We start from the raw sequence: 27,614 nt of genomic DNA, 5'->3' as shown, positions 1-27,614 counted from the left end.
GTCCCAAGGTGTGAGGTGAGGAGTTCTCTGCCCCTCCCCACCCCACCCCAGGGCGTGAGGGGGGGGTCCCAAGGTGTGAGGTGAGGAGTTCTCTGCCCCTCCCCACCCCACCCCAGGGCGTGAGGGGGGGGTCCCAAGTTGTGAGGTGAGGAGTTCTCTGCCCCTCCCCACCCCACCCCCGGGTGTGAGAGGATGTTGCCTGCCCGCTCCCACCTCTCTTTCTCCCTGCCCCACTGCAGCCAAGGCCAGGGCTCTCTGGGCAAGGAAGCAATGGCCAAATGGACAGATCTGATGGGTGTGGCGTGCCCCCCCCCCGCTCTGAGAGCCACTGCCCATGTACCCCATTCTCACACCCACACAAAGTCCACAAGCCCTCTGCACTTCATCCTCACCAGCTACGCTGGACTTGGTGGCTAAAATTTCAAAGGAAAAAGCAGCAGAGCGAAGACAGGAGAATGAGTTCCTGTAGCTTGAAGCTGAAGTTACCCGCACCTGCTCCTCCATTTCACAAATGTTCTGGGCAAAGGCAGGATTCTTATGTTCCCCACAACTTGGTTGCACCATCAGTGATAAAATTGCTCTCCATCTGCACCCCCATGGTAAAGATGATGAATGCTACAACCTGTGGAGTGATAGCTTGAGCCATGGGAGGCAGTTACTGCATAGAAGCGGGAGTCATCATAGCTAGTTTCTAACCCCGGCTCTGCCATTGATTGTGGCCTTCCTTGGACAAGTCACTCGGGCCTGGTGTTCAGAGGCTCTCTCTATCCCACGGGAGTCAGCGGTACCTCTGAAAATCAGGCCTGAAAGCTCCACCCTTGCTTGGGAACGATATGACTTTGCCTGCCTTCGTACATCGCTCTTTTGTCTACGGCTGAAAAGCACAGTCAGTGCCAAGCGTGACGAATCATTAAAAGTGTCTCTCCCCTTTACAGCAGTGGCTGGCTCCAGGGCCCCCTCTGAAAGAGGATTTCACACGGACACCATGGTGATTATTTGTAAACGTCCCCCTGAGAAGAGCAAAGACGCCACCAACGCTTCCTGAAAGCAGCACAAAATTGCGGGGGTCTCCCTGCGGATGAGGGAGAGTCTGCCCGTGCAGCGCTCACACCGCAGGCAGTCCCCGTCAGCCCCTCGCTGGACGGGGGGGGGGGAGAGTGTGGACCACGTGGTGCCGGAACTACATTTCCCATGACCCGCCTGCAGAGCATGGGGAGTGGAAAGGTCATTTCCGGCGGGGAACGCAGAAAGCAGCGCGCACGTGACTACCGCGTCCTGGCCCTTCCCGGGAGTGTCAGGCCGGTCTGCTGTAGAGGTAGGCGCGCGGGACAGGTGCCACGTTGCAGGGCTCACTCGCCTCTCGGGGTCACTTGGTAATGCAGGATTCTCCCTCTCCGATCCCGCCAGGGAGGGAATGGGGCAGGCTTCACTGAGCATGTGGGGCTAGGCTGGAAACCCTCGCTCTCCCCCTTGGGCCTCCCTGCAGTTCGGTCCAAGGCAGCATGAGACCGGTAACAATCGCCCCTCGGGAAGTGCAGTGGCAGCAGTAGCGAGCGAACAGCTGTAAAGGAGACGGGGGTGCGGGGGAAGAGGGTATTCTTAGCGAGCGATCTTCCACTACAAGGATCCCTTTCTTGGTTGGGGGAAAACTCAGGGCCTGGCAGGTCTAGAGGCCTTGTCTTTCACAGTAGGTGGCTGAGGGATGTGATATTTCTGCTGGGTTGGGAAGGGCTTTCTTGACTTTAGTACATTGGATGTGCATGTTTGTCCTGAATAACACACAGTTCTATGGCACTCTGTGATTGCTCAGCATTTTACAATGCAGTGTAAGACTCAGTATCCCTGTCTTACAGATGGGGAAACTGAGGCCCAAAGTCATACATCAAGTCAGTGGCAGAGCTAGAACCTAGATTTCCCCCCTTTGTTGTTCCATCTTATGAACCATGTAGTACTCCAGAACATTGGATAGATGCATTTTATACAATGAAATTAATATATTAAAGTTCTAACCCCTTCCATCCCAGAGGATCCTAAAGAGCTTTATAGACAGACAAATTATTCTTGTATTGGTTGATCAAGGACACCATAGCAAATGCTTCTATTTACAGAAAGTGCCTTGGCAACTTAAAGTGGCTGACAGCTCTCTCTAAAAAATACAATACAAAAGCCTCATGGTTTTGGTGACAAAACTCTGCAGTGTAGACAAGGCCTACGAATGTACACGCATACACAAATGCATGGAATAGTTTAACAGGTCTAGGGTAAGTAAATTCTATCTTAAGCTAATCAGAAGTGTTTCGAATGAATTCATGGAACTACAGCAGATCCTTTCACGCACTTTATTAAAAGAAATGCATAACCCAGAAGCCATAAATAAAACACCGTCACAGCAATTCATCCACAGGAACAAGAGCAAATAAAAAGGGAAAAAAATAGAACTAGTGATATTGATTATTCCCCTGAGCATAGATTCCTGTAGGTTGATTGTTTGCATTATATCTACTTTGAGCAGCTTCTGCTACAGTAGTCTCCTCAAGGAGAAGCTCTGTGGGTCTTGCTAACAGGAAGGCAACTGGCATGCAACTGATGTGCTTCAATACAAGTATTCAGGAAGCTGGGCAGGTAAAGTTGTTTTCTACCACAATCAACCACCTTTGTCTAGGAGCACAAATGAGATTTTAGAGTCAACTTGACTTATTCAGGGTCTCTAGGAGGAGGAACGAACGACTCAGAATAATGCAATGTGCCTGTGCAGAGCAGGTAGATCTTTGATTGGCACTAAGGGATGGATGGTCCTGTGGATGGGGGTTGAAGAGAGACTCTAGATAACTATGAAGGAAAGGAGCTCTTCCTGGGAATGAGGCCATTTGCCAGGTCACAGCGCACCCCCCAGCGCAGGGCAGATCTCTTCTTTTCTGTAGGCACCAGATAGTTGTTGGGGACATAGATGTGTTGAGACCTGGTTGGGAGGTCAGGCTTGTAGAGCATCTGTTCTCGGATGCCCCAGCGCAGTTCCTTCCTGTGATCCTCCCCTGGTATCCGGAATGACTCCCAGTCCCGCTTGTACTCAAAGTACCGGGCTACCCGGTCAATCTTCCCACGATTACGGCCTTGCTGCTCTAATCTTGGAGGAATGAAGGATTTAGGTTGTCCAGCCATAATCAAGTCTTGTTCATAAACTGGAGAGCCCTGACCATGGCAATCCTTCAGAAGAAATGGGGGGTCTCCATGAGAGCCACTGCGATGAGGAAGATCAAAGTAAAACTTTCTATGGGAACTGTGGTTCGGCTCGCTTTCCACCTCTGAAGCGGTGTCTTCCTGGTGGGGGTGTAGATGGAGCAGTCTGTGTCTCAGGTCTGAGGTCTCAGGGTCACTTTCAGCACTGGTTTCTGGTTCACTGGTGACAGACTCATCAGACACGTGTACCTCTCCATCAGGCATCCGCCTCAGAACTTTCCTCTTCATCACTGGCTTTCTGGGTCCTCTAAGTCCCTCCGAGAGGGTCTCTGGTTGCACGCTGTGTTCTGCCTGGTGGTGCCGCATCAACAGATGAAGAGATGGCCTGATCCCAGAAGTCACAGATGCTTTACTGTAGGGGTCATACTGAGTTGGAGCATAGGTTCCTCTCAGGCTATCTCCATCTCCTTGCTCTGCGCAAAGTTGGGTAAAGGCCATAGCAGCTGCTGCCATCCGCTCTTTATGGTTCATAGTGGCCCATCTATACTGATCTGGTCCTATCTGTGCCTCCATGATTTCACCTGGGCTGGACTGATTGTCACTTATTCTGTAAGAGTAAATTGTAATTAAGTTCTTAGTACATCTGAACTGATAGATACAAAAGATACTTAGAACATTAAAATCAGGCTCTAGACCACTTACCAGTGACCATCTGAAAGCTAAAAAGGAATTTAAACAAATGAGTAAGAGCTAGTGAAACTGAAAAGAGTAGAGCAATGAGAATCCTGTATGGATCCCCAAATTTACCCTTCACTTTGAACGATACTTCCCTACAGATGCTTTTATGTCAGATGCAGACAAATAGCACCTATAGTGTAGTGTCATGCCCCAGTGTCCCTTTTGAAGCCAATATTAGAATTGTGCCATATAAGAATTTGCAGTGATATTCAAACAGCAAAGGGGTAATTGCTATGGGTTAGTTGTCCTAGCGCAAGGGACAGTTACAAAGGTAATAGCTAAGTATGAAGCAGAATAAGATTAACTCTTTGGTTTTGTCTAAAGTGGAGAGGGGGGGGTATTAGTAACTTTTTCTAGTGTGATTCTGCCTTGTGTGAGCAAGGACAGTTTATTTACTAGCTGTGCTGACTCCAATGGGGCACCCTAGAAACGTTTTACTAGCACAGATAATGGAAAGGCCCACCCGTGGGAGGTCACCTTGATACCAGATACCTAAGGCAAAGCTGGAGACTGCAGTTGAATTGAATACTAGGAGACCTCAGTCCATAGTAGAAGCCAAGCTAGGGAACATTTAGGCTGAAATTTTCAAAGTCACCTCGGGGATTCACATTAATTCTACGAGCAACTGGGCACCGAATCCATTAGACAGCTTTGAAAACTTGAGCTTTAATAATGTCAAAAGAAGCTAATTTGAAGGAAAGACGACATAACAGATGGTTCCGTAAGACTAACAGGCATTAACAAGTTGCCTCACATGCCGATGCTAGCAGAGCAGGGGCTGATGAAAATGAGGATTGTTGCTTGGCAGCTCTGTACAGGATCCCAAAAAGACTACATGAAAGCTTGGTATAGATGTGACTGGGCCTACACAGTAGATCTGATATAACAAGTAAATGGAATGAGGGACATGAGATTAGAAGAGTTGAAAGGATTAATTACACTGAGTAAGGAAAAGCGGTCACAGCTAAGCCCAGCAACCCATATGGTAGGTCAGAACATGGGATATGCAAGGCACTGAGGAATGTTAGAAGGCCAAAGCCAGTACGTGAAGTAAATTCTCAGATGGGTAAATGCCAGAGGCAGATTTATACTAAATCTAATAGGAAGTAAAGAGACACTCAGACTTGCTAATCTCCTTACTCTTCTTCTGCAGACACTGAGGCGCTACCAACGGATCCCAACTGGGATAGTTCACCGGAATTTTCAGTATGGCAGACCGGGGTATGGAGAAAGATAAAGGAGAGGGACTACTGAAAAGGGTGCAGGAACTGGAGGAAGAAGTGAAGAGACTGCAAGAGAAACTCTTGGAGGGCAAGGAGGGCACCGACATAAAAAGGAACCCTTCAGCACTGGGGAAAACTAAGAAACGCCAGCAGCGGCCATTTGATTTTAGTGCCTATGGCCGGAGACACGTGGCACTAAAGATTGCCTACCTGGGCTGGGGATACCAGGGTTTTGCCAGCCAGGAGAACACCAACAACACCATTGAAGAAAAACTGTTTGAGGCGCTAAGCAAGACCCGGCTGGTAGACAATAGGCAGACTTCCAATTATCATCGCTGTGGACGGACAGACAAGGGGGTCAGTGCATTTGGACAGGTCAGTACCCAAGGCTGCAAGTTCTCCCAGCTCTTGCAGCTATGAGAGATTCTGCCTTAATTATGCTGTGAAATCTAGGTGGAGGGCATATAGTCCTCTAGGATAATTCAACAGGCTTTATTCAACCCAGTGTTGAGCACGGAGGATAAGAACATTGTCCCAGTCTTTAAAAAGATACTAATTTTTCCCCTCTGATCTGAAAATGAACATGGTAAGAAGCATTTCTAGTATGTAAAAGGACACTCAGCAAAGAGAGCCCATAGTTAACTTTGTGCTCAGCAATGCATTTAGTCAGCAATTCACAATGGACATGAATGATGGATGACACTTAGGGCTTGTCTACTCAGTGAAGCTAGTGTGAAATAAGTGAGGGTATGACTTCAAAATTCAGTGCTCTTCTGTACTAACTCGCCACATGGACACTCACTCAGCACACAGGCACTCTTATTGTGGAGTAAGAGCATCCATTCTGGAAGCAATGGCAGAATAGCTATTCTTGGCTATTTCCCCTTGTAGACAAGCCATTAGCTTGAAACTTAGAACAATGCTAAGCAAAATTACAACTGCACCAAGTGTCCCAAAGAGTCATTAAGACATGATGTTGACTTGGTTAAATTTTTATTCCTTTAAAAACAAATGAAAAAACCCCTCTTGAAACTAATGAGAATGGTCTCCAGTTGACTTTGGTCTTGTCTGCATTCTGCTTTTGTCCTGGTTAACTATGGTTAGGAGTGTGGGGTTCTTAATTAAGTAGTAAACTCAGTATAACCCCTAGCATGGAGGCAGTTTTACCAGTATAGCTATTCTGCTAGAGCAGGGGTGGGCAAGCTTTTTGGCCCGAAGGCCACATTGGGGTTGCAAAACAGTATGGAGGGCCGGGTAGGGAAGGCTGTGCCTCCGCAAACAACCTGTCTGCTGCCCCCTCCCACTTCCTGTCCCCAACCCATCTGTCCGTCCCCCGCCTTGTCCCCTGACTGCCCCCCTCCTGGGACCCCTGTCCCTAACTGCCCCCCCCCGCCCAGGACCCTACCCCCTATCCAACAACCACACCCCCCCATCCAACTGTCCCTTGACTGCCCCCCAAGATCTCCGGCCCCTTATGCAAACCACCCCCACCCCTTATCACACCGCTCAAAGCGGCAGGACAGGCTTATTGGAAAGCCTGGGAGGTGAGCGGGCACAAGCCACGCAGTGGTGTGGCTGTGGGGGAGGGGCCAGGGGTAGCCTCCCCAGCCTGGAGCTCAGGGGCCGGGCAGGACAGTCGCACGGGCCAGATGTGGCCCACGGGCCGTATTTTGCCCACCTCTGTGCTAGAGAAGGCAAGTAAGCACCTTTATACCAATATGATTACATCAATGCTGGGCCAGCTGTACTGCTTTAACAATATTGGTAAAGTTATAGTACAACTGTGTTTAGACAGGGCTTTAGTCTCACTGTACACTTCAGCCGGAACACAACAGGATACTATATCAGTGGGTAAAAGCCCCACTTCTGTCAGTGGTTTGAACTCAAACCGTCTCGATAAGGGCCAAAAGCAGTTTTTGTTTGCATGTAGACTAGCCATGATCTACCAATAAGTTGATCTGACGCCAGTGGACAACTGTCTGTATAAACCATCACAAATTGGCACCCTTGTTGAGGTTAAGCAGTAAGTTAGCCATGGAACTGAACTAAGTTGCCATCTGAGCTGTAGCTCACAAAAGCCTATGCTCAAATAAATTGGTTAGTCTCTAAGGTGCCACAAGTCCTCCTTTTCTTTTTGCGAATACAGACTAACACGGCTGCTGCTCTGAAACCTGTCATCTGTGAGTGTGTTTCCTCCAGGTCAAGGTTGAAAGTATTCTAAGATACCTATATATTCCATGGATTACTAGGACTTTGAGGGCTGTTAGTCTATCACCAAATCAATAACAGTGCAGCAAACTGTTAGCTCACTCCAACCACCTCCAGCAGCTGTAATTATATACCCTTCAATAGGGACTACTGGTAGGTCCAGTTATTAAAGCAAACCAGAAGATCAGTGTCTCTTCCAGAGGTCTTGAACGTGTTTGTTTTAAAACTGAGTAATTGGAAGCTTGCTTTGCCTATCTTGAGGGAGTCTGAGTGTAATCCCCTTTTTCCAATCCTACAGGTGATTTCCCTGGACCTTCGCTCAAGCCTTTCAGAGGGAAAGAAAGTGAATGGTCATGAGGGTGGCTTGGAAGACAAAACCAGTAGTCCTGCCAACGAAATCCGCTACACCCATATCCTAAATCGGGTGCTCCCTCCCGACATACGTGTGTTGGCATGGGCCCCTGTAGAACCCAGCTTCAGTGCTAGATTCAGCTGCCTCAAGAGGACCTATCGCTATTTTTTCCCTCATGCAGATTTAGATGTGGCCCTCATGAATGCTGCAGCACAAAAATACGTGGGGACCCATGACTTCCGGAACTTGTGCAAAATGGATGTAGCGAATGGCGTGACAAACTTCCAAAGGACTATTCTCACTGCACAGGTGCAGCTGGTGGATAGAGGAGGGGAAACTGGGCTACAGGACCCTTTCCAACTGTACCAGTTTGAAGTCACAGGCCAGGCATTCCTCTATCATCAAGTCCGTTGCATGATGGCAATCCTCTTACTAATTGGACAGAGGATGGAGAATCCGGAGATTATTGATGAGCTATTGGATGTAGAGAAGAACCCTCGAAAACCACAGTACAGGCAAGAATTACCATGATGAATCCTCAGAATTTCATCTCAAATTTATGCATCTTAGTCCCTGTTTCTGAATCTAGCGCCATAAGTGCCCCGCCACGCTTCCTATCAGCATCCAAGCAGCCTGTCACTATCAGTCCTAGAGTGAGATGGAAGACAGTACTTCCAGTGTCAGCCTGTTACTTAACGTACCCTCTTCATCTTCAAAGCATGCCCTTGAGAAACTACTTTTCCTGTTGCCTCAGTGTTTAAGCTTTGGCTCTTCAGGCAAGGAACATGAAATTCTTGATAAGTCTTATTCCTTAGGACCTAGTAAAAATGTAAGGTTCAATGAGCTGCTGACTTGACAGCTCTTATACAAGATAGCAGTGAGCTAGTCATAGTCTTTTCCACTGAAATCAGTGCCATCACATTGGATCTGCAGTCTTGTGTTCTAGGTTTTTCCCAAGTCACTGCATTTTGTTTTAACTTCCTGCTGACTGTGCCTGTGTACAGTTAGGTAATGTCTCCTCCTTTCCTCTCTGCAGCATGGCAGTGGAATTTCCTCTGGTTCTGTATGACTGCGAGTTTGAAAACATCCAGTGGATCTACGACCGAGAAGTTCAGGAGTTTAATGTTACTCACCTACAGCAACTCTGGGCCAATCATGCAGTCAAAACTCACATGTTATATAACATGTTACAGGGGCTAGACTCTGCTGTCATACCCCTAGGAACAGGTAGGAAAATTGTTCTGTAAGTATGCCTAACACATAGAAGTCATGTAGGGATAAAGGCTAATTCCTGAAATGAGTAGCCTGGGTTGTTTGAGAGATACCAGCATCTGACTTGTGTATGTTACAGGCCTAGAGAAGAACAGAATGGTCCTCTGGAGAGAGGTGAAGCCCCCAGTCCATAACCAGGTCAGCAGTTTCATCGAAGGGGTGAAGGCCCGCACTTACAAACCTTTGCTGGCTCGTCCCAAGTGCGAAGGCTTGGAGTCCCGGATTAATCACTTTGTGCGCAGGGGACGTATTGAGCTGCCACACTGCGGGGAGAAAGAGACTGGAGCAGACAAAGAGGAGCACCTAGAAACAAAGAGAGGCCACGGTGACAGTGCAGAAAGAGATAGTGAGACTCCAGGACAAGCTGCCAAGCGAGTCTGTGTGGACACAGAGTCCAAGAGCTCTAAATGAGAACTGGTCACGTGATAGCAGAAGCAGGACCATCTTTCAGTGATGGGGGGGGGGGGGGTTGAGTGGTCCCCTAGGATTTTAGGAAACGAAACATTTGGGGGTGGGAGGAAGGGCACAGAGGAGAGGAATCCTTTTTAAAGGTGCAATTCTGCACCTACTTTTTAAAAATATTAACTTCTAGGGGGCTGTTGAAATATGGTAATATAGTGCAGAGGTTCTCAAACAGGTCCATGGAACATGCTGGGCATATGGTACTTGTTTTGTCTCCTTTTTACCAGCTGCTAAAATGCATTAAAAATAGCTAACATTGCTTTTCCATGCAAGCAATGGCTGTATTTGCCACAGGAATATCATGTGATTGAATGGAAGAAGTGGTGCCCCGCGTAATTGAGGACAAGTGGTTGAAACAATATTAGTGTGATCCAGACTAGGAGAGTGAAAACGCCTACCCCTAGGGGGTAAACTGCTAGCTTACCTTCCGACTACACTGTTTAAGTGTGCAGGGCACTAGTGTGAGAACCATCATTATTTCCTTTCATCCCTCAATTTCTTCAGCCCTTTCATGCTGCACTTTCTGCTTAAGCACTTTGCACATGGAAGAGTTACAGCGTGAAACAGCTAGCACCCTGGCCAGGGTCCCTTTTCAGCCAGCTCCATGGGTAAAGTGCTGTCTCAGGAACTGCTGCCAGGCTCCTGTTTGCTACACACAATGCATTTTGGTGGGTAGTACCCAAAAGTGGGAAGTATGGCAAGTGTCAGGATGCATATGTATGGCAGGTGTCAGGATGTTTGGAGGAACCCATGAATTTTGTAGGTTCCTTCCCCTTCATTCCTGCAGGCTTTATTTAGTTGAGGAAGGTAAGATACTTAGAGGCTACTAGGGTCACAGCTCTGTGGAAGTGTAAATGCTTTGGGTAACAGTGCTGATCATGGAGACTACCTCCAGGCACCTTAAAAGTGTCAGCATGAGACTAGGGAGCAAGGAAGTTTGAAAGAAAGTTAATTAAAAGAATCATGTCAGAAATAATCAGCTTTTTCTGGAAGCAAATAGGATACGATTTCAGATGAAACACTTGTCCCAGTTACAAATAGTGTGGGATGGACAGCAGGAAAGACCGAGAAGGCTGGAGAAATTATTTTGGAAAGGAAGAGCCTGTACTGCAGGAGAAGAAATGAAAGGCAATAGTGGAATGGCCATGTCAGGATGTGACAATGTCTTAATTTCTGAATCAGATCATTAAACACTTTTCAGTTTTAAACTAAGGACTAATTTGGCAATCCAGTGAATTTTACTAGTTGTTTCAAATGCTTTGTTTTTCCCTATGAAGGAAACAAGCACCTTTATGACATTGTAATTAAACTACAATTTTAGATGAGATGCACTGGAAGGAAATTGATGTGACTGTACAGAAAGTTCTGCCCACAATCCCAAAGGAGCGAGCCACAGTAATAACTAGTGAAAGGTATAATACCCAGTACTGGAGAAAGGTACCTACCACAGGCCCTGAACCCTGTCTTTAAAGGAATTTAGGCACCCATGCTCTAAGCAGTCTTGCAACTGCTTCCCTTCTTACACGCTCATAGAAACTAACGTTGACATCAACAGGACTATGTTCATTTGAACTATGGCTTTTTCCTCAACTAGCTCAATCCTGCCCTAGGAGTACCAGCATCCTAGTAGAGAGAGAGACTCTTGATTTCTCAGTGTTGGACTTCTTTACATTAGGCCACCTGTGGGGCAGTCCCACCCAGGAATGTGCATATGCCTTAAAACTACTCCAGCACTATGTTGGTTTGTTGAAAAGCTACGTTTCATAACTCCTATAATTACAGGGCAACAGCCTGCTAGATTCAATCGCAGCATTTGATACCATGTTCAGGAGTGGAATGTCAGGTATAGAGGAAAGGATAATTAAATATTTGTAGCAGTGGTTGAGTCTGGAACATCGGATGAAGTGAGCTGTAGCTCACGAAAGCTTGTACTCAAATAAATGGGTTAGTCTCTAAGGTGCCACAAGTCCTCCTTTTCTTTTTGTCAGTATACAGACGAACACGGCTGCTACCCTGAAGCCTGTTCAGCAACCTAAGTCTGTCAAGGGGAACAGTGCATGTTCTACCCACAACCCCCCCTTTCAGAGGGTTTATTTCAGTACTGTCAGTGCATAAAGTAATCTGTAGAGGACAAAATGGCTTAAGCATGCTAAGCTTGTGCTGGACATTTTTCGCTATGAATAAACAGGCGGAGGCGGCCCTACATTTGGCCCCATCCCCACCCCTCTTTAAAAAAATCTGCCCTGGATTTAGGGGGACAAGAGGCTCTAACTCTGTGTCACTTCTGCCTTCCCGAGCTCGATAATTTCACTACCAGCGGCCGCCAAGACCCTCGGATTAGGCGTCATAAGACGGTGGGAGGACAGCCAGCACCCCGCCGGAGCTACGGCTCAGGATCGGCGCCGGCCCCCTCTGAGCAGAGGGGCCCGGACATTAGAGCCTGGCGGGGGGGCGGGGCGGCGAGGCGCGCCGGTGTCCTCCCGCTGAGGGCCGGGCCCGGGGCCTCGGCGGCGCCCCGGCAACCCCAGCGGGGCGGCGGGGTTGCGGGCAGGGCGCAGAGGAGGCCCGGCTCAGCGGGGGCCGGCCCGGGGCCCGCAGCAGCCCCCCGAGCCCGGTCGTGGCAGGCGGGACTCCGGTTCCAGGCCGCCGCTGCCGGGGCCCTGCCCGGGAGGGGCCCGGTGACCCTCCCCCCACATACCTGTGCCGCGCCCGAGAAACTCCAGGCCCCGTCCCCGCGCAACGACCGTTACCGGCTCCTGCCAACGGCCGGCAGCTGCCAACGTTTAAATCGCGGGGCGGGCCTTCCTCGAGGCCGCAAAATCCACCGTTCTCATTGGACCGCCCTCTGTTAAAGTCCGCCTCCCGCCGCCGCATGCTTCGCTTTCATTGGGCGCTTTGCCTCAAAACGTCATCCCCGGCTTTTCTCCTCCCATTGGGTGCCGCGCTGGCGGCCCCGCCTCCTCCGCGCTGCCTCGAATTCTGATTGGGGGCGATCGGTGTCACCTCGCCCTGTCGCTACCCATTGGGTGAGTTCTCTGCAACCCCGCCCGTCGACTCGTCCCATTGGGCCTGCTCCCTGAAGGCTCCTGCCGTACCCTCCTGATTCGGCGCCAGATCTGCCCGCTCGAAGCGGGGGGGGAGGCGGGGCCCCCTTCTGATAACTCCGGAAAGATGGCGGCGTTGGGGAGCGTCGGGCTGTGCCTCTGGGCCCCTGCGCCCGCCCTGAGTCAGGGCCTCCGGGCCTTCTGCACCAGCCGCGGGGCAGCCGCCGCGGTGAGAGCGGAGCAGCTGGCGGAGAAGCTGAGGGCCCAGAAGCGAGAGGAACAGAAACAGGAGGCGAGTGTTCCCGGCAGGCTGGGCAGGGGTCGGGGACTACAGCTCCCGGCAGGCACTGCGGGGTCTGCGCGTGCTCGTCCCCGGCTTCGGCTCCCGGCAGGCACTGCGGGGTCTGCGCGTGCTCGTCCCCGGCTACGGCTCCCGGCAGGCACTGCGGGGTCTGCGCGTGCTCGTCCCCGGCTACGGCTCCCGGCAGGCACTGCGGGGTCTGCGCGTGCTCGTCCCCGGCTACGGCTCCCGGCAGGCACTGCGGGGTCTGCGCGTGCTCGTCCCCGGCTACGGCTCCCGGCAGGCTGGGCAGGTGTTGCCGGGTGTCCGGTTCCCGCCGGAGCACCCGGGAGAAGAGGGACCCTGGCGGCTCCGGTCAGCATCGCCGGAGCAGCCGGCCTGTCCTGGCTGCCCCTGGAAGCCGCTAGCGGGTCCGGGTCCCAGGCCGGGGGCCACGTGGCTCCGCGCGCTGCCCCCACCCTGAGCCCTGGCTCGGGCCCGCGGGGGCTGGGGGGCAATGACCGCGGGCAGGGGCGGCGCGTGGCAGCGCCCCTAGTCCGTACCCCCCCCGCACCCCAGTGCCCCCTCCCGCACTCCGAACCCCTCGGCCCCACCTGAAACCCCCTCCTGCACCCCGAACCCCTCACCCCTGCCCCCCGCACCCCTGCCCCATCCTAGAGCCCCCTCCCAGACTCCGAACCCCTCGGCCCCACCTGAAACCCCCTCCTGCACCCCGAACCCCTCATCCCTGCCCCCCGCACCCCTGCCCCATCCCAGAGCCCCCTCCTGCGCCCCAAACCCCTCGGCCCCCCCGCACCCCTGCCCCATCCCAGAGCCCCCTCCCAGACTCCGAACTCCTCGGCCCCACCTGAAACCCCCTCCTGCACCCCGAACCCCTCACCCCTGCCCCCCGCACCCCTGCCCCATCCTAGAGCCCCCTCCCAGACTCCGAACCCCTCGGCCCCACCTGAAACCCCCTCCTGCACCCCGAACCCCTCATCCCTGCTCCCCGCACCCCTGCCCCATCCTAGAGCCCCCTCCCAGACTCCGAACCCCTCGGCCCCACCTGAAACCACCTCCTGCACCCCGAACCCCTCATCCCTGCCCCCCGCACCCCTGCCCCATCCCAGAGCCCCCTCCTGCGCCCCAAACCCCTCGGCCCCCCCGCACCCCTGCCCCATCCCAGAGCCCCCTCCCAGACTCCGAACTCCTCGGCCCCACCTGAAACCCCCTCCTGCACCCCAAACCCCTCATCCCTGCTCCCCGCACCCCTGCCCCATCCTAGAGCCCCCTCCCAGACTCCGAACCCCTCGGCCCCACCTGAAACCACCTCCTGCACCCCGAACCCCTCATCCCTGCCCCCCGCACCCCTGCCCCATCCCAGAGCCCCCTCCTGCGCCCCAAACCCCTCACACCTGCCCCCCCGCACCTCTGCCCCATCCCAGAGCCCCCTCCTGCGCTCCAAACCCCTCGGCCCCCCCGCACCCCTGCCCCATCCCAGAGCCCCCTCCCAGACTCCGAACCCCTCGGCCCCACCTGAAACCTCCTGCACCCCAAACCCCTCATACCTGACCCCCCCATGAGCCTGCACCCCCAGACGGAGCCCCCGCACCCCTGCCCCATCCCAGAGCCCCCTCCCAGACTCCGAACCCCTCGGCCCCACCTGAAACCCCCTCCTGCACCCCGAACCCCTCATCCCTGCCCCCCGCACCCCTGCCCCATCCTAGAGCCCCCTCCCAGACTCCGAACCCCTCGGCCCCACCTGAAACCCCCTCCTGCACCCCGAACCCCTCACCCCTGCCCCCCGCACCCCTGCCCCATCCTAGAGCCCCCTCCCAGACTCCGAACCCCTCGGCCCCACCTGAAACCCCCTCCTGCACCCCAAACCCCTCATCCCTGCCCCCCGCACCCCTGCCCCATCCTAGAGCCCCCTCCCGCACTCCGAACCCCTTGGCCCCACCTGAAACCTCCTCCTGCACCCCGAACCCCTCATCCCTCCCCCCCCGCACCCCTGCCCCATCCCAGAGCCCCCTCCTGCGCCCCAAACCCCTCACACCTGCCCCCCCGCACCTCTGCCCCATCCCAGAGCCCCCTCCTGCGCTCCAAACCCCTCGGCCCCCCCGCACCCCTGCCCCATCCCAGAGCCCCCTCCCAGACTCCGAACCCCTCGGCCCCACCTGAAACCTCCTGCACCCCGAACCCCTCATCCCTCCCCCCCTCACCCCTGCCCTATCCCAGAGCCCCCTCCCAGACTCTGAACCCCTCGGCCCCACCTGAAACCCCCTCCTGCACCCCTCACCCCTGCCCCCCACACTGCTGCCCCATCCCAGAGCCCCCTCCTGCGCCCCAAACCCCCTCATCCCTGCCCCCCCCACACCCCTGCCCCCCTCCCAGACTCTGAACCCCTCGGCCCCACCTGAAACCTCCTCCTGCACCCCAAACCCCTCATCCCTGCCCCCCTCCCACACCTCTGCCCCATCCCAGAGCCCCCTCCTAGACTCCGAACCCCTCGGCCCCACCTGAAACCCCCTCCTGCACCCCAAACCCCTCATACCTGACCCCCCCCGCGAGCCTGCACCCCCAGACGGAGCCCTCACCCCCCCCACACACCCCCTGCCCCATCCGAGAGCCCCCTCCCACACTCCGAACCGCTCGGCCCCACCTGAAACCTCTTCCTGCGCCCCAAACCCCTCATCCCTGCACACCCAGCCGGAGCTCTCACCCCCCCTGCACTCCTGCCCCCTCCCAGACTCCGAACCCCTCGGCCCCACCTGAAACCTCCTCCTGCACCCCAAACCCCTCATCCCTGCTCCCCCCCCGAGCCTGCACCCCCAGCCCGAGCTCTCAACCCTCCCCCCGCACCCCATCCCAGAGCCCCCTCCCACACTCCGAACCCCTCGGCCCCACCTGAAACCTCCTCCTGCACCCAAACCCTTCATCCGTGCCCCTCACCGAGCCTGCACCCTCAGCTGGAGCCCTCACCCCAGCCCAGAGCCCCCTCCCACACTCTGAACCCCTCATTTCTGGCCTCCTCTCAGAGCCTGCACCCCACCCCAGAGTCTGTACCACCTACCGCACCCCAACTCTCTGCCCCGCACCCTGCTCCCGCACCCCTAACGCTGTCACATAACCGCAGCCCCAAGCACCCTCCTGCTCTTCCTAATAGCCATCCCAGCTAGGTGGCCCTGGTTCCCACAAGCAGCTGGTGGCTGCTTGGGGAGAAGGGTTCAGCTGGAGATGCTCCAAATTTGTGTCTCCTTTTCCCAATAGTCCCTATCCGGGAGCCTCCACTTCAGCCTGTCTGAGCTATCTGGGGTATATCTACACTGCAATTAAACAACCTCCTGACCTGGCTCAGTGGACTGGGGCCAGAACATTACTGTGTAGACATTTGGGCTCTCTAAGACCCTCCCACCTTGTGGGTCTCCGAGCTTGGGGTTCAGCTAGCCCAAACAGCCCCACAGCGAACCCCAGTCAGGGGGCAGCCAGCTTTAATTACTGCATGGCCACACCCACCCACACTCCCTCCCAGCAAGTGGGATACAGCAGCTACCAGCCTAGGTAGCTGTGCAGGCCAGTCCCTCCGTGCAGGAGGTGCAGGTAGGTTAGTGTGGTTTGGGACATGTCTCTGTCAGTGCATCCAGGGGCAGTGCACTGGGGCTGGTTCAGCTTCTGCCACTGGGGTGGCCACTGCAACCCACCCAGTCAGCACGGTACATCAGGAGCCACCCAGCAGCCAGACATCACTGTGTGCAAAGCCTGACTGGTGGGTACCTGCCAGAGACTGCAAACAGTAAGTTTCAGAGTAACAGCCGTGTTAGTCTGTATTCGCAAAAAGAACAGGAGGACTTGTGGCACCTTAGAGACTAACCAATTTATTTGAGCATAAGCTTTCGTGAGCTACAGCTCACTCCATCGGATGCATACTGTGGAAAGTGTAGAAGATCTTTTATACACACAAAACATGAAAAAATACCTCCCCCCCACCCCACTCTCCTGCTGGCAATAGCTTATCTAAAGTGACCACTCTCCTTGCAGTGTGTTTGATAATCAAGTTGGGCCATTTCCAGCACAAATCCAGGGTTTAACAAGAACGTCTGGGGGGGGGGGGGGGGGGGAAGGAAAAAACTCCTTTTCTAAGTGGGTCATATGGTCTGATGGTGCCGGCAGCACAAAAGGGGCCTGGCAACAGGGAAAGCACAGCTTCACTAGGGTGTTCTTGAAACAAAAGAGCTAGTCCCTGGCTATGGTAATCTCCCTCACGCCCATATACAGACCCTTTATGTTTCAAATAAAGGACAACTTGGAAATTTACGAGCGTTAATATACAAATAGCACATTGTATTACCGTGTACAATCTTTTGCATGATTATTGGTATACACAAGATGATATTTATTGATTTTGATGTGGAATGTTGGGCACCGAACAAGGACAGGTGGTTATGTTGTGTGTGACTTTCTAACATATTTCCTCTCGACCTGCTTTGGGACGCAGGACAGGTGAAAAAACTTGAAACGAACAACACTAGAAAACCTGTTGGTTAGCAGGATGGTAAAATAGGGAGGAGTCGGTTTCTGCAGCATGAATTACATTTTATGCAACCTCACCTTAACATTAAAGAGCTATAATGAATTTATAAAATAACATCAATGCAATACTAAGGTTATATATTTAAACAAGTGTCAGGAAACGTTAACATTAATTTGTCCACATTGCATATTTTGTCTGCTAAAGCATACATTTAAACAATTGAACTAGTCATTAAACACGGAACAGCATAACTCCCCCCCCCCCCCCCCCCCCCCGCTGTATAGTCCATTGTCGGGTAGGGAAAGAGTCAACCAGTGGCTGCAGTATTACTGGATTCCCTACCAGGACGGTTGGGTGAAGGCAAGAAAAATCAAGCTCCTGCAATAGCCTCTTTAGTCTCGCTCATTGCGAGTGATTGGGACTCTTTGGGGGGGCAATTAATTTTACAGTAGTATTTAAAATACCTCCCTGGAGAGCTGAAGGGTATTTGAATCGCGTGTTCCATCTCCCACATTCAAACTGTTGCAGCTCCTGGCCTTCTCCTAGTGCCTGCTTGGGCCTTGCAGTGAAAATGAATGAGGGAGGAGGAGAGCGAGTGATGGAGGGAGGGGGCGGGGCAAGGGCATTTGGTTTTCTGCAATTAGAAAGTTGGCAACCCTACTCTCAGGATCAGACCCTGTTCTCTTTGCTGCCTTTACCAGGTGCTTGTAAATAGGCTTCAAATGGCCCAGCAGTAAACATTACAATCGAAGTGAAGAAACTACCCGAGTAGTGTGCAACCACCCTGATGCCAAGTCCACATCCGTCCCTCAGACTGAACCAGGCAAGAGAGATCTAGTAAAGACAGAACAGGGATATAAAGGGAGAGTAACAACAAAATGGAAAGGGAGGGAAACCCCATGTTGGCGGAGGGTAAGCTTGCCAGCAGGGCAGTACATATTAGGAAAGTATTGTGCGTTTAGCTGTTTTGTTTTTTTTAAATGTGATTTAATAATTGGAAATTATGAGAGCCAACATGTGGGCAGCCGGTGCTCCAAGCACCAACAGCTTGCAAACCTTTGTGTTCAAGGAAAATGCTTCTTAATTATTTGTAGTTAACATGCAAACATAATGCTGCCATCTTGAATCTGGTGCCATGTGACATAAGAAATGCCAGTTCCCTTTGAATGCACAGGGAACTGGAGATCTTCAAAAGCTGTTTTCCTTGCCTGCGCTCTCAGGGCTTGTCTACACCTACAGCGCTGCCGTGACACAGCTGCACTGCTGTTGTGCTTTAGTGAAGGTGCCGCTATGCCGACAGGAGAGCCGCTCCCGTTGGCGTCGTTATTCCACCCTTGTGAGAGACGGTAGCTATGTTGACAGAAGAAGCTCTCCCATCGCCACAGCGCTGGCTGTACCTGGGCTAGGTTGGTTTAACTAAATCGCTCGGCGGTGTGGATTTTTCACACCCTGAGCAACATAATTCTACTGATGTAAGTTTGTAGTGTTGACCTGGCTTCAGTCAGACAGGCAGTGCGTAGTCTAGCCAGTAAAGGTGTGGTGTTGCATGATGTTAGTTGACTTGTTCTAACTAAAACATTCTAAAACTCTAGTGTAGACAAGGCAGTGTAAACTTTAAGGTGCACTAAATGGGTCAAGTTAAAGCCTAAGGGTTAGCCTAGCTTTGTATGAGTTAAAGTTTACACTCCCTGTCTGCACTGGCCCCCTAGAACGTGTTAGGTAACGAAACACCTTTAAATCCTGGTTCAGACAAAGCCCCAATGTGATCTCAGTTCTCATTCTGAGGGGTTTGTTCTCACAACTTGAAAAGCCTTGCGTGGCTCAGAGGCCAGCATGGGGGTCCATCTGACCCTTTGCATTACCTAACGTATTCGAATTAATCAGTGCCCTTCTTCAGAATCAGCGAGTGTAATAAAAACTGCCGTCTTTGGAGGGTGAGCAGCCCCGGTGGGCCAGCCTGTATTCCACCTTGGTCCCGAGGCCCGTCGGGGACATCAGTTGGCGGCTCCTTCACGGAGCTGTGAGCACGGGTGTGTTTTTGACGTGGTTCATCCCCATCCCAGATACTTGCCCTTTTTGCAACGTGAGGGAAACCCTGGCACACGTATATTTAGAGTGTGCCAGGCTGCAGCCCCTTTTCCGGCTCCTCACGAATATTTTATTATGCTTTTGGCTGCACTTTTCCCCTCACCTTTTTATTTACACACTCCCCATCCGTGGCCCCACAAAGTCGCAGGATCTCCTGGTTAACCTCCTCCTAGCCCTAGCTAAAACAGCCATCTATAAAACCAGAGAGAGGAGGTTGGCCGATGAAGCTTCCTGTGACTGTAGGGCTGTTTTCCGATCCTCAGTACATTCATGTATCCGGGCAGAGTTCCTCTGGGCGGCGTCCACCGACGCCCTTGACGCCTTCGAGGAGCGGTGGGCGCTGTCCAAGGTTCTCTGCTCAGTGACCCCGTCCGGTTCCCTCCGTCTGACCCTTTGATTGAGGGGAAGAGCGAGAGACCTCAGCCCCAGCCATTGCCGCTATGGATACCATCATCACCACCACCTAGGAGGGGTCCTTTCACACATGGGTGCACGTCCCCCCCGAAACTGCCCACCCTGCAGCCTTGCTCATCTTGTTGGGCGCTCTCAGGAGAGGAATAGTTGGTGAAACTGGGCATGGCACTAGGTAACTCGAGGGGGGTGGAAGCCCCCCGCTCTAGGCCACCAGGTAACTCAGGAGGGTGGAAGACCATGAGTGTGGAGGAAGCCCCCCTGCTCTAGGCCCAGGCAAGCCTGAACACTTCTCTCCCCTGAAGGCTGCTGTATTATACATTGCGTTTGCTTTTGTTTTGTTGCATAGTTTTGTGTTATCTTTTTTGGTGGTTTTTTGTAAGTGTGTTATGCAAATAGAATTTTCTCCTGCTTCAAAAAAAAAAGTCATTCGTCTGCTCATACCCTTACTTTAAAATCTTGGCCTTACTTCCTTGAATGCTGTCAGCGGGGGTCAAATGTCAGCCTGACATCAGAGCTCCTAGGCCTGATGAAACTGACATAAAGTGGCGAGGCACTGAGAGCGCCCTGGAGTTGAATCATTTGGGGATAAATCTTGCCCAGCCAGGTGAGATTCCAGTGGGATGGCTGCTGTGATAGGACCATTGGGCAGTCTCTGCGGCCCTGTCACTGTAGTAACTGTGCCTCACGCAGGTTTGAGAGATCCTCAAAACACCATTGTGAGGTAAGGAGATGCCAAGGCAGAGACATTACGTGAACTGCCCAGTGTCTCACAGGAAGTTTGCGGCAGAGTTGGGAATTGCATGCTGGTCTCCTAAATCCCTGTTACTTAACCTGAGACCATCCTTTCTCCACTTAGAGCATTTTCTCTCTTCACAGGAGCCTAAAAACCCAGTATTGAGGCGGGTCCGAGAACTGACCCAGCTCAGCAAGCAGCTGCAGCGGGTTCACCCCAACGTCCTGGCCAAGGCACTGAAGCACGGGATCCTGTACCAGAATCAGGAGCTTGTAGTGATTGACAAACCCTACGGCCTCCCTGTGCATGGTGAGAGAGAGACAAGGGAGGCCGCTCTGTGCTGGGCAGTGCCTAGGCTAATGCTAGGGGTGCATGTCAGCCAATGCTAGTTACTGTGAGAGCAGCTTCACCAACCCCTGAAGGTGCCTTCTCTTGGTTAGTAGTGTCTGAGTTCATGTTATATTAAACAACGCTAATTGATTTCAGATCCAAACGCATCTAAATGCCACTTGGATCTCTGCTACCATGCCAACATGCTCATCGCTATATAGAACTCAATAGAGCCTGGGTCATGCTGAGCTCATGAACAGAGACCTGAAGTGGTGCAGTACCCCAGACAGCCTCCCACAGGAGCTGCACAAGGGAGTAGGGGGATGGGGTAAAAGGAGCCAATAGGGTAATCTGTCTCTAGCTTCTCTGATTATCCTGGGGATTTTCTTCCTACATCTGGTCCCAAGAGAGAGCAGCATGTATCTTCTTAGGGTCACATCTCAGTTTGAGGAAAGGAGAATGTTTCACCACAATGCTGATTGTCATAGAACCATAGAATATTAGGGTTGGAAGAGATCTCAGGAGGTCATCTAGTCCAACCCCCTGCTCAAAGCAGGGCCCAACACCAACTAAATCATCCCAGCCAGGGCTTTGTCAAGCTGGGCCTTAAAAACCTCTAAGGATGGAGATTCCATCACCTCCCTAGGTAACCTATTCCAGGGCTTCACCACCCTCCTAGTGAAATAGTGTTTCCTAATATCCAACCTAGACCTCCCCCACTGCAACTTGAGACAATTGCTTCTTGTTCTGTCATCTGCCACCACTGAGAACAGCTGAGTTCCATCCTCTTTGGAACCCCCCTTCAGGTAGTTGAAGGCTGCTATCAAATCCGCCTCACTCTTCTCTTTTGCGGACTAAATAACCCCAGTTCCCTCAGCCTTTCCTCATAAGTCATGTGCCCCAACCTCGTAATCAATTTGTTGCCCTCCACTGGACACTCTCCAATTTTGTTCACATCCCTTCTGTAGTGGGGGGCCAAAACTGGCCGCAATACTCCAGGTGTGGCCTCATCAGTGCCGAATAGAGGGGAATAATCACTTCCCTCGATCTGCTGGCAATGCTTCTACTAATACAGCCCAATATGCCATTGGCCTTCTTGGCAACAAAGGCACACTGCTGACTCATATCCAGGTTCTCGTCCACTGTAACCCCTAGGTCCTTTTTTGCAGAACTGCTGCCGAGCCATTCGGTCCCTAGTTTGCAGTGGTGCATTGGATTCTTCCTTCCTAAGTGCAGAACTCTGCACTTGTCCTTGTTGAACCTAATCAGATTTCTTTTGGCCCAATCGTCCAATTTGTCTAGGTCACTTGGACCCTGTCCCTACCCTCCATCATATCTATCTCTCCCCCAAGTTTATTGTCATCCGCAAATTTCCTGAGGGTGCAATTAATCCCATCATCCAGATCATTAATAAAGATGTTGAACAAAACTGGCCCCAGGACCACTGTTCCCTCTAAGCTGTGCGTGTGTGCACGCGCACACAGATTCTAAACCCCCTGCGCACAAAAATTTGCATAGAAGAAATTTTTTGAGCACACGGTCTGTCAAAAATTAGAGGGAACATTGCCCAGGACCAACCCCTGGGGCACTCCGCTTGATGCTGGCTGCCAATTAGACGTTGAACCGTTGATCGCTACCTGTTGAGCCCGACAATCTAGCCAGCTTTCTATCCACCTTATAGTCCGTTCATCCAGCCCATACTTCTTTAACTTGCTGGCAAGAATACTGTGGGAGACCGTATCTAAAGCTTTGTTAAAGTCAAGATAGATCACATCCTCTGCTTTCCCCATATCCACAGGGCCAGTTATCTCATCGTAGAAGGCAATCAGGTTGGTGAGGCATGACTTGTCCTTGGTAAATCCATGTTGACTGTTCCTGATCACCTTCCTCTCCTCCAAGTGCTTCAAAATGGATTTCTTGAGGACCTGCTCCATGATTTTGCCGGGGACTGAAGTGAGGCTGACTGGTCTGTAGTTCCCCGGATTCTCTTTCTTCCCTTTTTTAAAGATGGGCACTATATTTGCCTTTTTCCAAGCATCCAGGACCTCTCCCAATTGCCACAAATTTTCAGAGATAATGGCCAATGGCTCTTCAGTCGCATCAGCCAACTCCCTCAGCACCCTTGGATGCATGTCCAGCTTTTCTAAATAGTCTTTAACCTGTTCTTTCGCCACTGAGGGCTGCTCATCTATTCCACATGCTGTGTTGCCCACTGCAGCAGTCTGGGAGCTGCCTATTCAGACAGACCCAGCAAGCTGTGCTATAGGGAATGATGTAGGAGACCTAGTATTAGAGAGCGCTCAGCTGCTCCAGCCTCTCCTAGCAGGAGATGCACTTATATGGGGAATACAGCAAATGGAAAAGTGGAAGTTTGTTTTGTTGTGGTACTGCCTGAAGGACCCTAATCAGGACCATGGCACGAGGTGCCATACCCACAGATAGGCACGATCCCTGCCCCGAAGAACTTATTGTCTAACTTGGAATGTGCTTGTGAGACTCTTCTGATGGTGGGCAGAGGAGCCTGTCAGCGAGTGAACTTGCCTGGCATTGCTCTGCTTTGAGTGGGCACCTGGAGTAAATCTAGGGTTCCTCTGGGAACTCTGAGTGCCCAGCCCCAAGGGTTAAAGTTCTGAAGGTTCCCAGTGTTGTCTGGCAGAGTGAGAACTGGAGGCATCTCCCAGGCTCACAAGTGTCTTTGTGGCTCCTGAGTCTCCAAAAGGAACATTTTGGAATATCAAGCTCTTTCAATGGGGCCCTGATAGAGCCTGTCCTTGCTGGCTCCGCACTCAGGGGAAACCGCTTCCAAGGGGAGTTCTCTCGGGTGCTCAGTCACTAATCTAGTTCTTTGGTCTTGTTTCTCTTTCAATCACCCAGGTGGCCCTGGGATCCAGAATTGCATCACTGATGTGCTGCCAATTTTGGCCAAGATGCTGGATGGCATGAAAGCTGAACCCCTGCACCTCTGTCACCGGCTGGACAAGGAGACGACGGGCGTGATGGTGCTCGCACGGGACAAGGACACAGCACATCGGATCCAGGGCCTCTTCAAGACGCGACAGGTGGAGAAGAAATACTGGTACGAGAGGTTTGCTGGGAGCAGGAGCACAGGCTCCCAAGTGGTTTGGAGCAAGGTGTAGAGGGGCATCTGCCCTCTTAAAGCTGAACTGAGCTTGGTACTGACGGAGCTGATTGGGGCCTTAGAATGGGCAGCAGTAATGCAGATTTCCTACAGTGCCTGAAAGGGCCCCTTTTAAGGAGAGGGGGGAGCTCAGTCCCCACAGCCCAGTCAGCCCTTGGTCTTTCCCTAGAGACAACATGGGGGCGGAACTCCTGCCAGCGGTGGTTCTGCACTGCAGTGCATCTGTCCACTGATGACAAGCTGGATACTTGCCAGCTCATTCACTTATGCCACAAACAGCCCTCACAGTGCTGCTCACTACCCACTCAGGCTGTGTTTGAACTTGTGACCTAGAGGGGGAAGGCCCCCTGTTAAACATGCTGATATGCTCTCACCTGGGAGTGATAGAAGCGCCATCTGCTCTGGATTGGTTGTGCCATGCTTGGGAATCAGATGATGATCAGTTAGTTGCTAGGCCCGGTAGCTTGCTGTGTTCCAGCCTGGAGAGCCACCTTCCGTCTCTTGCTCCCCAGGACTAGGTCTCCTCTCCCCTCCTGAGCACATTTAGGAGAAGAGTTGAGTGGGAAGGGCATCTTACTCCATACAGCCGGCGGTGAGTCTGGGGCTCAGAGCCTGAGAAAGGGCAACGGGGGGGCACTCCTCGGGGCTCCGAATCTGGTGCTCAGACCTCCATGTGTAATTGCTGTCACCCCAGAGCCTTGTTAGCTCTTTCGGGGGACTTGGAGCTAGCTGTACTTTATAGCTTTTTGGAAGGGCTGATCATGTTTTTCACTCGGAAGAGCCTCCCGCTGCAGGGTCAAAACCTCTGCAGTATTGCTAATGGAATAAAGGAGAATGACCTCTGACTGCTGTGTGCAGAGAGCTGGGGTGGGGCCCTGTTGATCCGTGTGTTCTCTTCCCAGGACGATCAGTGTGGGGCTCCCAGTCCCCTCAGAGGGGCTGGTGGATATTCCCATTGTGGAAAAGGAAGTGCAGAGCCACCAGTCGCACTATAAGGTGAGTGAGCTGCCTCCCAGCCAGGCCCTGGTACTGCCGGCCAGGCCATCAGCACCGTTACCCTGGCCTCACAGTGCTCAAGCGTGTTTTTTGTGTCCCTCTCTTCCTTGTGCGGGCTTCCCGGTGCTTCAGATGACGCTGGCACCAAACTACCGCATGTCTCCCGAGAGCGGGAAGATGGTGAAAGTGCGACCGAACCGAGATGCCCACAGCGCGGTGACCCGGTACCGCGTCCTGGCTAGCTCTCCCTCTTGTTCCCTCCTGGAGCTCCAGCCAATCACCGGTAAGGCTCGCTCGGACCCCGGTTTGTTCGGATATGCTAGTGAGCAGAGCCCCTGACATGCTTTCTGTGCTGCCTCTGTAGGGGTCCCTCTAGTGACAGCAGGTGCCTGACGGGAACCGGTTCAGGCGGAGCCTGTGGGTCTCTGGGAGTTGAGGGCTTTGCATTCGAGTCTGGCTATTGGAGAAGATTGCAGTTCAGCCAATCAGGAGCACTCCTAGTGCGGTGGGGACCGAACAGTTTGCTCCAGCAGTCAGTCGGAGTGCTTGTTTGCATCCAGGCCGCTCTGGCTGCCATCTCCAGTCCATGCCCACTCTTCCTTTGGCAGTCAGTTTGGGCGAGCAGCAGGCACGTGCTCAGGCAGGTGGCACCAGGCTGTGTTCTAACGCCTGGTTCTTCTCTCTCCTCTTGTGTGCTCAGGAGTGAAGCACCAGCTCCGGGTCCACCTGGCCTATGGATTGGGGTGTCCAGTCCTCGGGGACCACAAATACGCACACTGGAACAAGTTGGCACCCCAGGTAAGAGGTGATATGGCTTGGGGAGGGAGTGGGAGCTGCTGGCCCTCAGAAGGGGAACAATGGCAGAGTTATGGGGCCTTTGTCCCTGCTGCAACCCAGGCCCTGGGAAAGGCTTCACGGCTTGGTGTGAGGCCTGTTGCTGACCTTCCCCAGGCAGCACTTCCTTACACATCCACAGCCTGCTGAGACTGACTTCTCCAGGTCAGGGAGTTCAGAGCAGTTTGGTGGGATCTCCAGCACCCGCTTCGGGCAGGTGAGGCCTGTTCTTCTCAGAGCCTCAAACCCAGAGGAGAATCTAGGAACCAGGCACCTAGACTGCCAGCTGGAAACTCTGGAGGAGTCCTTATGGCATGTGCTGCGGCTTCTCCCTGCCCCTGAGGAGATGGTTTCCCCTCCTACAACAAGACAGATCCTGGGGGGGAATCACCTCCGCCACCACAAAGATCCCAAGGCACCTCTCCCCAGGGAAGAGGTGGGGAAATGTGCGGTAGGCAGGTCTCATCATCTCTAGGGGAGGAGGGGGTGGTCGACTTTGCAACACCCAGCTCCTGGGGCATCTCTCTTTGGGAACTTGGGGGTGTCACCATGAAGATCTCAAGGCATCTTTTCCCCAGGCAAGAAGGAGATGGAGGGAGGGATAGCTCAGTGATTTGAGCATTGGCCTGCTAAACTCAGGGTTGTGAGTTTAATCCTAGAGGGGGCCATTTAGGGATCTGGGGCAAAAATTGGGGTTTGGACTAGATGACCTCCCGAGGTCCCTTCCAACCCTGATATTCTATGTTATGATACAGGCAGGTCCCGTGGTCTCTCTGCACTAGCCAGATCCTACAGCACCTCACCCTAGGTGAGATGGGAGGGAGCGATCTCGCCCTAAAGCAGATCCCAGGTCCTGTTTCCTCTCGGATAGTGTCTGGTCAGCTTAAGTCTTAAGCCCAGTGCTCTTTGACTGAATCGGGGGTAACCCTGAAGGCTCCTGTGATGCTCCCTCCCCCAGGCAGGTACCTGGAACACTGTGTTGGTGTCCGGCTGCGACTGATTATGGGTGTTTCTAATGCTTCTGCAGCTTGCTGTACCCACAGAGACCTCGTTCTCTTGGCCCTCCCTGGCAGTAGGGGCTGGGGTACTGCCTTGCTTTTGTAGGTGGTGTGCTGGCCTTGAGCACCGGCTCTCACCCATCTTGCTCTCTCTCCCTCTCTCTCCTTGGAGCAGAAGCTTCCCGAGAGCACCCTGAAGAGACTGGGGTTGGAACAGGCCAAGGCACGTCACCTCCCCCTCCACCTGCACGCCCGCCAGCTCACCCTGCCCGCGGGGACCAGCGGGGACAAGCAGCTGCGCCTGGTCTGCAGGCCGCCCCGTTTCTTCACAAACACTTTAAAGCGGCTCAAGCTGGAGATTCCAGAGTCGCTGGGAAAGTGAGAGGAGAGCGGAGCTGCCATTGCTCCAATGACATCTGACTCTGGTCCCAGCTGCTGTGCGGTGCTGTCTGCCTCATGGGAGAATGGGGTGATGAGTTCAGTGATCTCAGCTGCTCCCGGAAAACCACAGCCACTGGGGACAATGGCTGTGCATTGACCTGTTGGTTTGATCTTGGGCCGTTCAGGCGCTTGAGGGAGGTTCTGACTCAGACCCAAGGTCTGGTTCTGTGCAGAAACAGGACTGGATTCAGTGAAGAGCCAGCAGGTTCAGCCAGTTGTGCTTTAGCAGAGGCAGAGCAGGGCTTTGGATTCCAGGCAAACTCAAGCCGTGAACATCTCTAAACAATAAATGGTGTGATCTCATTCTACGCAGTAATGCTGTTAGGAGTTGTGTAATCTGGGAGAAAACCAGGT

General features: G+C 52.9%; 3 protein-coding genes across 12 annotated transcripts; 2 read left to right on the top strand and 1 right to left on the bottom strand.

Moving 5' to 3' along the window:
* The first annotated feature begins 71 nt into the window (after nt 1–71).
* Nucleotides 72–11,388, top strand: PUS3 (pseudouridine synthase 3). 5 transcript variants are annotated; one of them, XM_073321041.2, is made up of 6 exons: nt 72–1,315; nt 2,513–2,622; nt 5,069–5,513; nt 7,645–8,213; nt 8,735–8,925; nt 9,050–11,388. In XM_073321041.2, the coding sequence occupies exons 3-6, from the start codon at nt 5,124–5,126 to the stop codon at nt 9,379–9,381; spliced, it is 1,482 nt and encodes a 493-aa protein (XP_073177142.1). In that variant the 5' UTR covers nt 72–1,315; nt 2,513–2,622; nt 5,069–5,123; the 3' UTR covers nt 9,382–11,388. The 5 variants fall into 5 exon arrangements, with proteins under 5 accessions (XP_073177142.1, XP_073177143.1, XP_073177141.1 ...); XM_073321042.2 differs by having other exon boundaries at nt 72–1,373; XM_073321040.2 differs by lacking the exon at nt 2,513–2,622.
* HYLS1 (HYLS1 centriolar and ciliogenesis associated) lies at nt 2,195–12,887 on the bottom strand. 4 transcript variants are annotated; one of them, XM_073321048.2, is made up of 4 exons: nt 12,131–12,209; nt 9,152–9,273; nt 3,880–3,896; nt 2,195–3,784 (listed from the first exon to the last, which is right to left on the bottom strand). In XM_073321048.2, the coding sequence occupies exon 4, from the start codon at nt 3,748–3,750 to the stop codon at nt 2,830–2,832; it is 921 nt and encodes a 306-aa protein (XP_073177149.1). In that variant the 5' UTR covers nt 3,751–3,784; nt 3,880–3,896; nt 9,152–9,273; nt 12,131–12,209; the 3' UTR covers nt 2,195–2,829. The 4 variants fall into 4 exon arrangements, with proteins under 4 accessions (XP_073177149.1, XP_073177150.1, XP_073177152.1 ...); XM_073321049.2 differs by lacking the exon at nt 3,880–3,896 and having other exon boundaries at nt 2,196–3,784; XM_073321051.2 differs by lacking the exon at nt 9,152–9,273 and having other exon boundaries at nt 2,196–3,784; nt 12,131–12,208.
* Nucleotides 12,514–27,563, top strand: RPUSD4 (RNA pseudouridine synthase D4). Of its 3 annotated transcripts, none has more exons than XM_073321054.2 (8): nt 15,352–16,522; nt 17,989–18,110; nt 20,666–20,831; nt 23,727–23,928; nt 24,894–24,987; nt 25,120–25,270; nt 25,688–25,785; nt 26,995–27,563. In XM_073321054.2, the coding sequence occupies exons 2-8, from the start codon at nt 18,075–18,077 to the stop codon at nt 27,199–27,201; spliced, it is 954 nt and encodes a 317-aa protein (XP_073177155.1). In that variant the 5' UTR covers nt 15,352–16,522; nt 17,989–18,074; the 3' UTR covers nt 27,202–27,563. The 3 variants fall into 3 exon arrangements, with proteins under 3 accessions (XP_073177153.2, XP_073177155.1, XP_073177154.1); XM_073321053.2 differs by having other exon boundaries at nt 15,352–16,549; XM_073321052.2 differs by lacking the exons at nt 15,352–16,522; nt 17,989–18,110 and adding an exon at nt 12,514–12,768.
* Nucleotides 27,564–27,614: the final 51 nt, after the last annotated feature.

The sequence above is a fragment of the Lepidochelys kempii genome, chromosome 22, assembly GCF_965140285.1.
Source record: "Lepidochelys kempii isolate rLepKem1 chromosome 22, rLepKem1.hap1, whole genome shotgun sequence".
In the NCBI taxonomy this organism is placed as follows: domain Eukaryota; kingdom Metazoa; phylum Chordata; order Testudines; family Cheloniidae; genus Lepidochelys; species Lepidochelys kempii.
This window is presented reverse-complemented; position numbering and strand designations above follow the sequence as displayed.

What these genes read in the sequence shown, in the direction of transcription:
- PUS3 (XM_073321040.2), top strand. Translation starts at nt 5,124, where the DNA reads ATGGCAGACCGGGGTATGGAGAAAGATAAAGGAGAGGGACTACTGAAA. An exon ending in GGGTCAGTGCATTTGGACAG is followed by an intron (nt 5,514 to 7,644) that starts GTCAGTACCCAA and finishes CCAATCCTACAG; the next exon opens with GTGATTTCCCTGGACCTTCG. An exon ending in CCTCGAAAACCACAGTACAG is followed by an intron (nt 8,214 to 8,734) that starts GCAAGAATTACC and finishes TCCTCTCTGCAG; the next exon opens with CATGGCAGTGGAATTTCCTC.
- HYLS1 (XM_073321047.2), bottom strand. Translation starts at nt 12,306, where the DNA reads ATGCGGCGGCGGGAGGCGGACTTTAACAGAGGGCGGTCCAATGAGAAC. An exon ending in GTTTCTCGGGCGCGGCACAG is followed by an intron (nt 3,785 to 12,130) that starts GTATGTGGGGGG and finishes TTACTCTTACAG; the next exon opens with AATAAGTGACAATCAGTCCA.
- RPUSD4 (XM_073321052.2), top strand. Translation starts at nt 12,604, where the DNA reads ATGGCGGCGTTGGGGAGCGTCGGGCTGTGCCTCTGGGCCCCTGCGCCC. An exon ending in CTACGGCCTCCCTGTGCATG is followed by an intron (nt 20,832 to 23,726) that starts GTGAGAGAGAGA and finishes TCAATCACCCAG; the next exon opens with GTGGCCCTGGGATCCAGAAT. An exon ending in GCCACCAGTCGCACTATAAG is followed by an intron (nt 24,988 to 25,119) that starts GTGAGTGAGCTG and finishes CCGGTGCTTCAG; the next exon opens with ATGACGCTGGCACCAAACTA.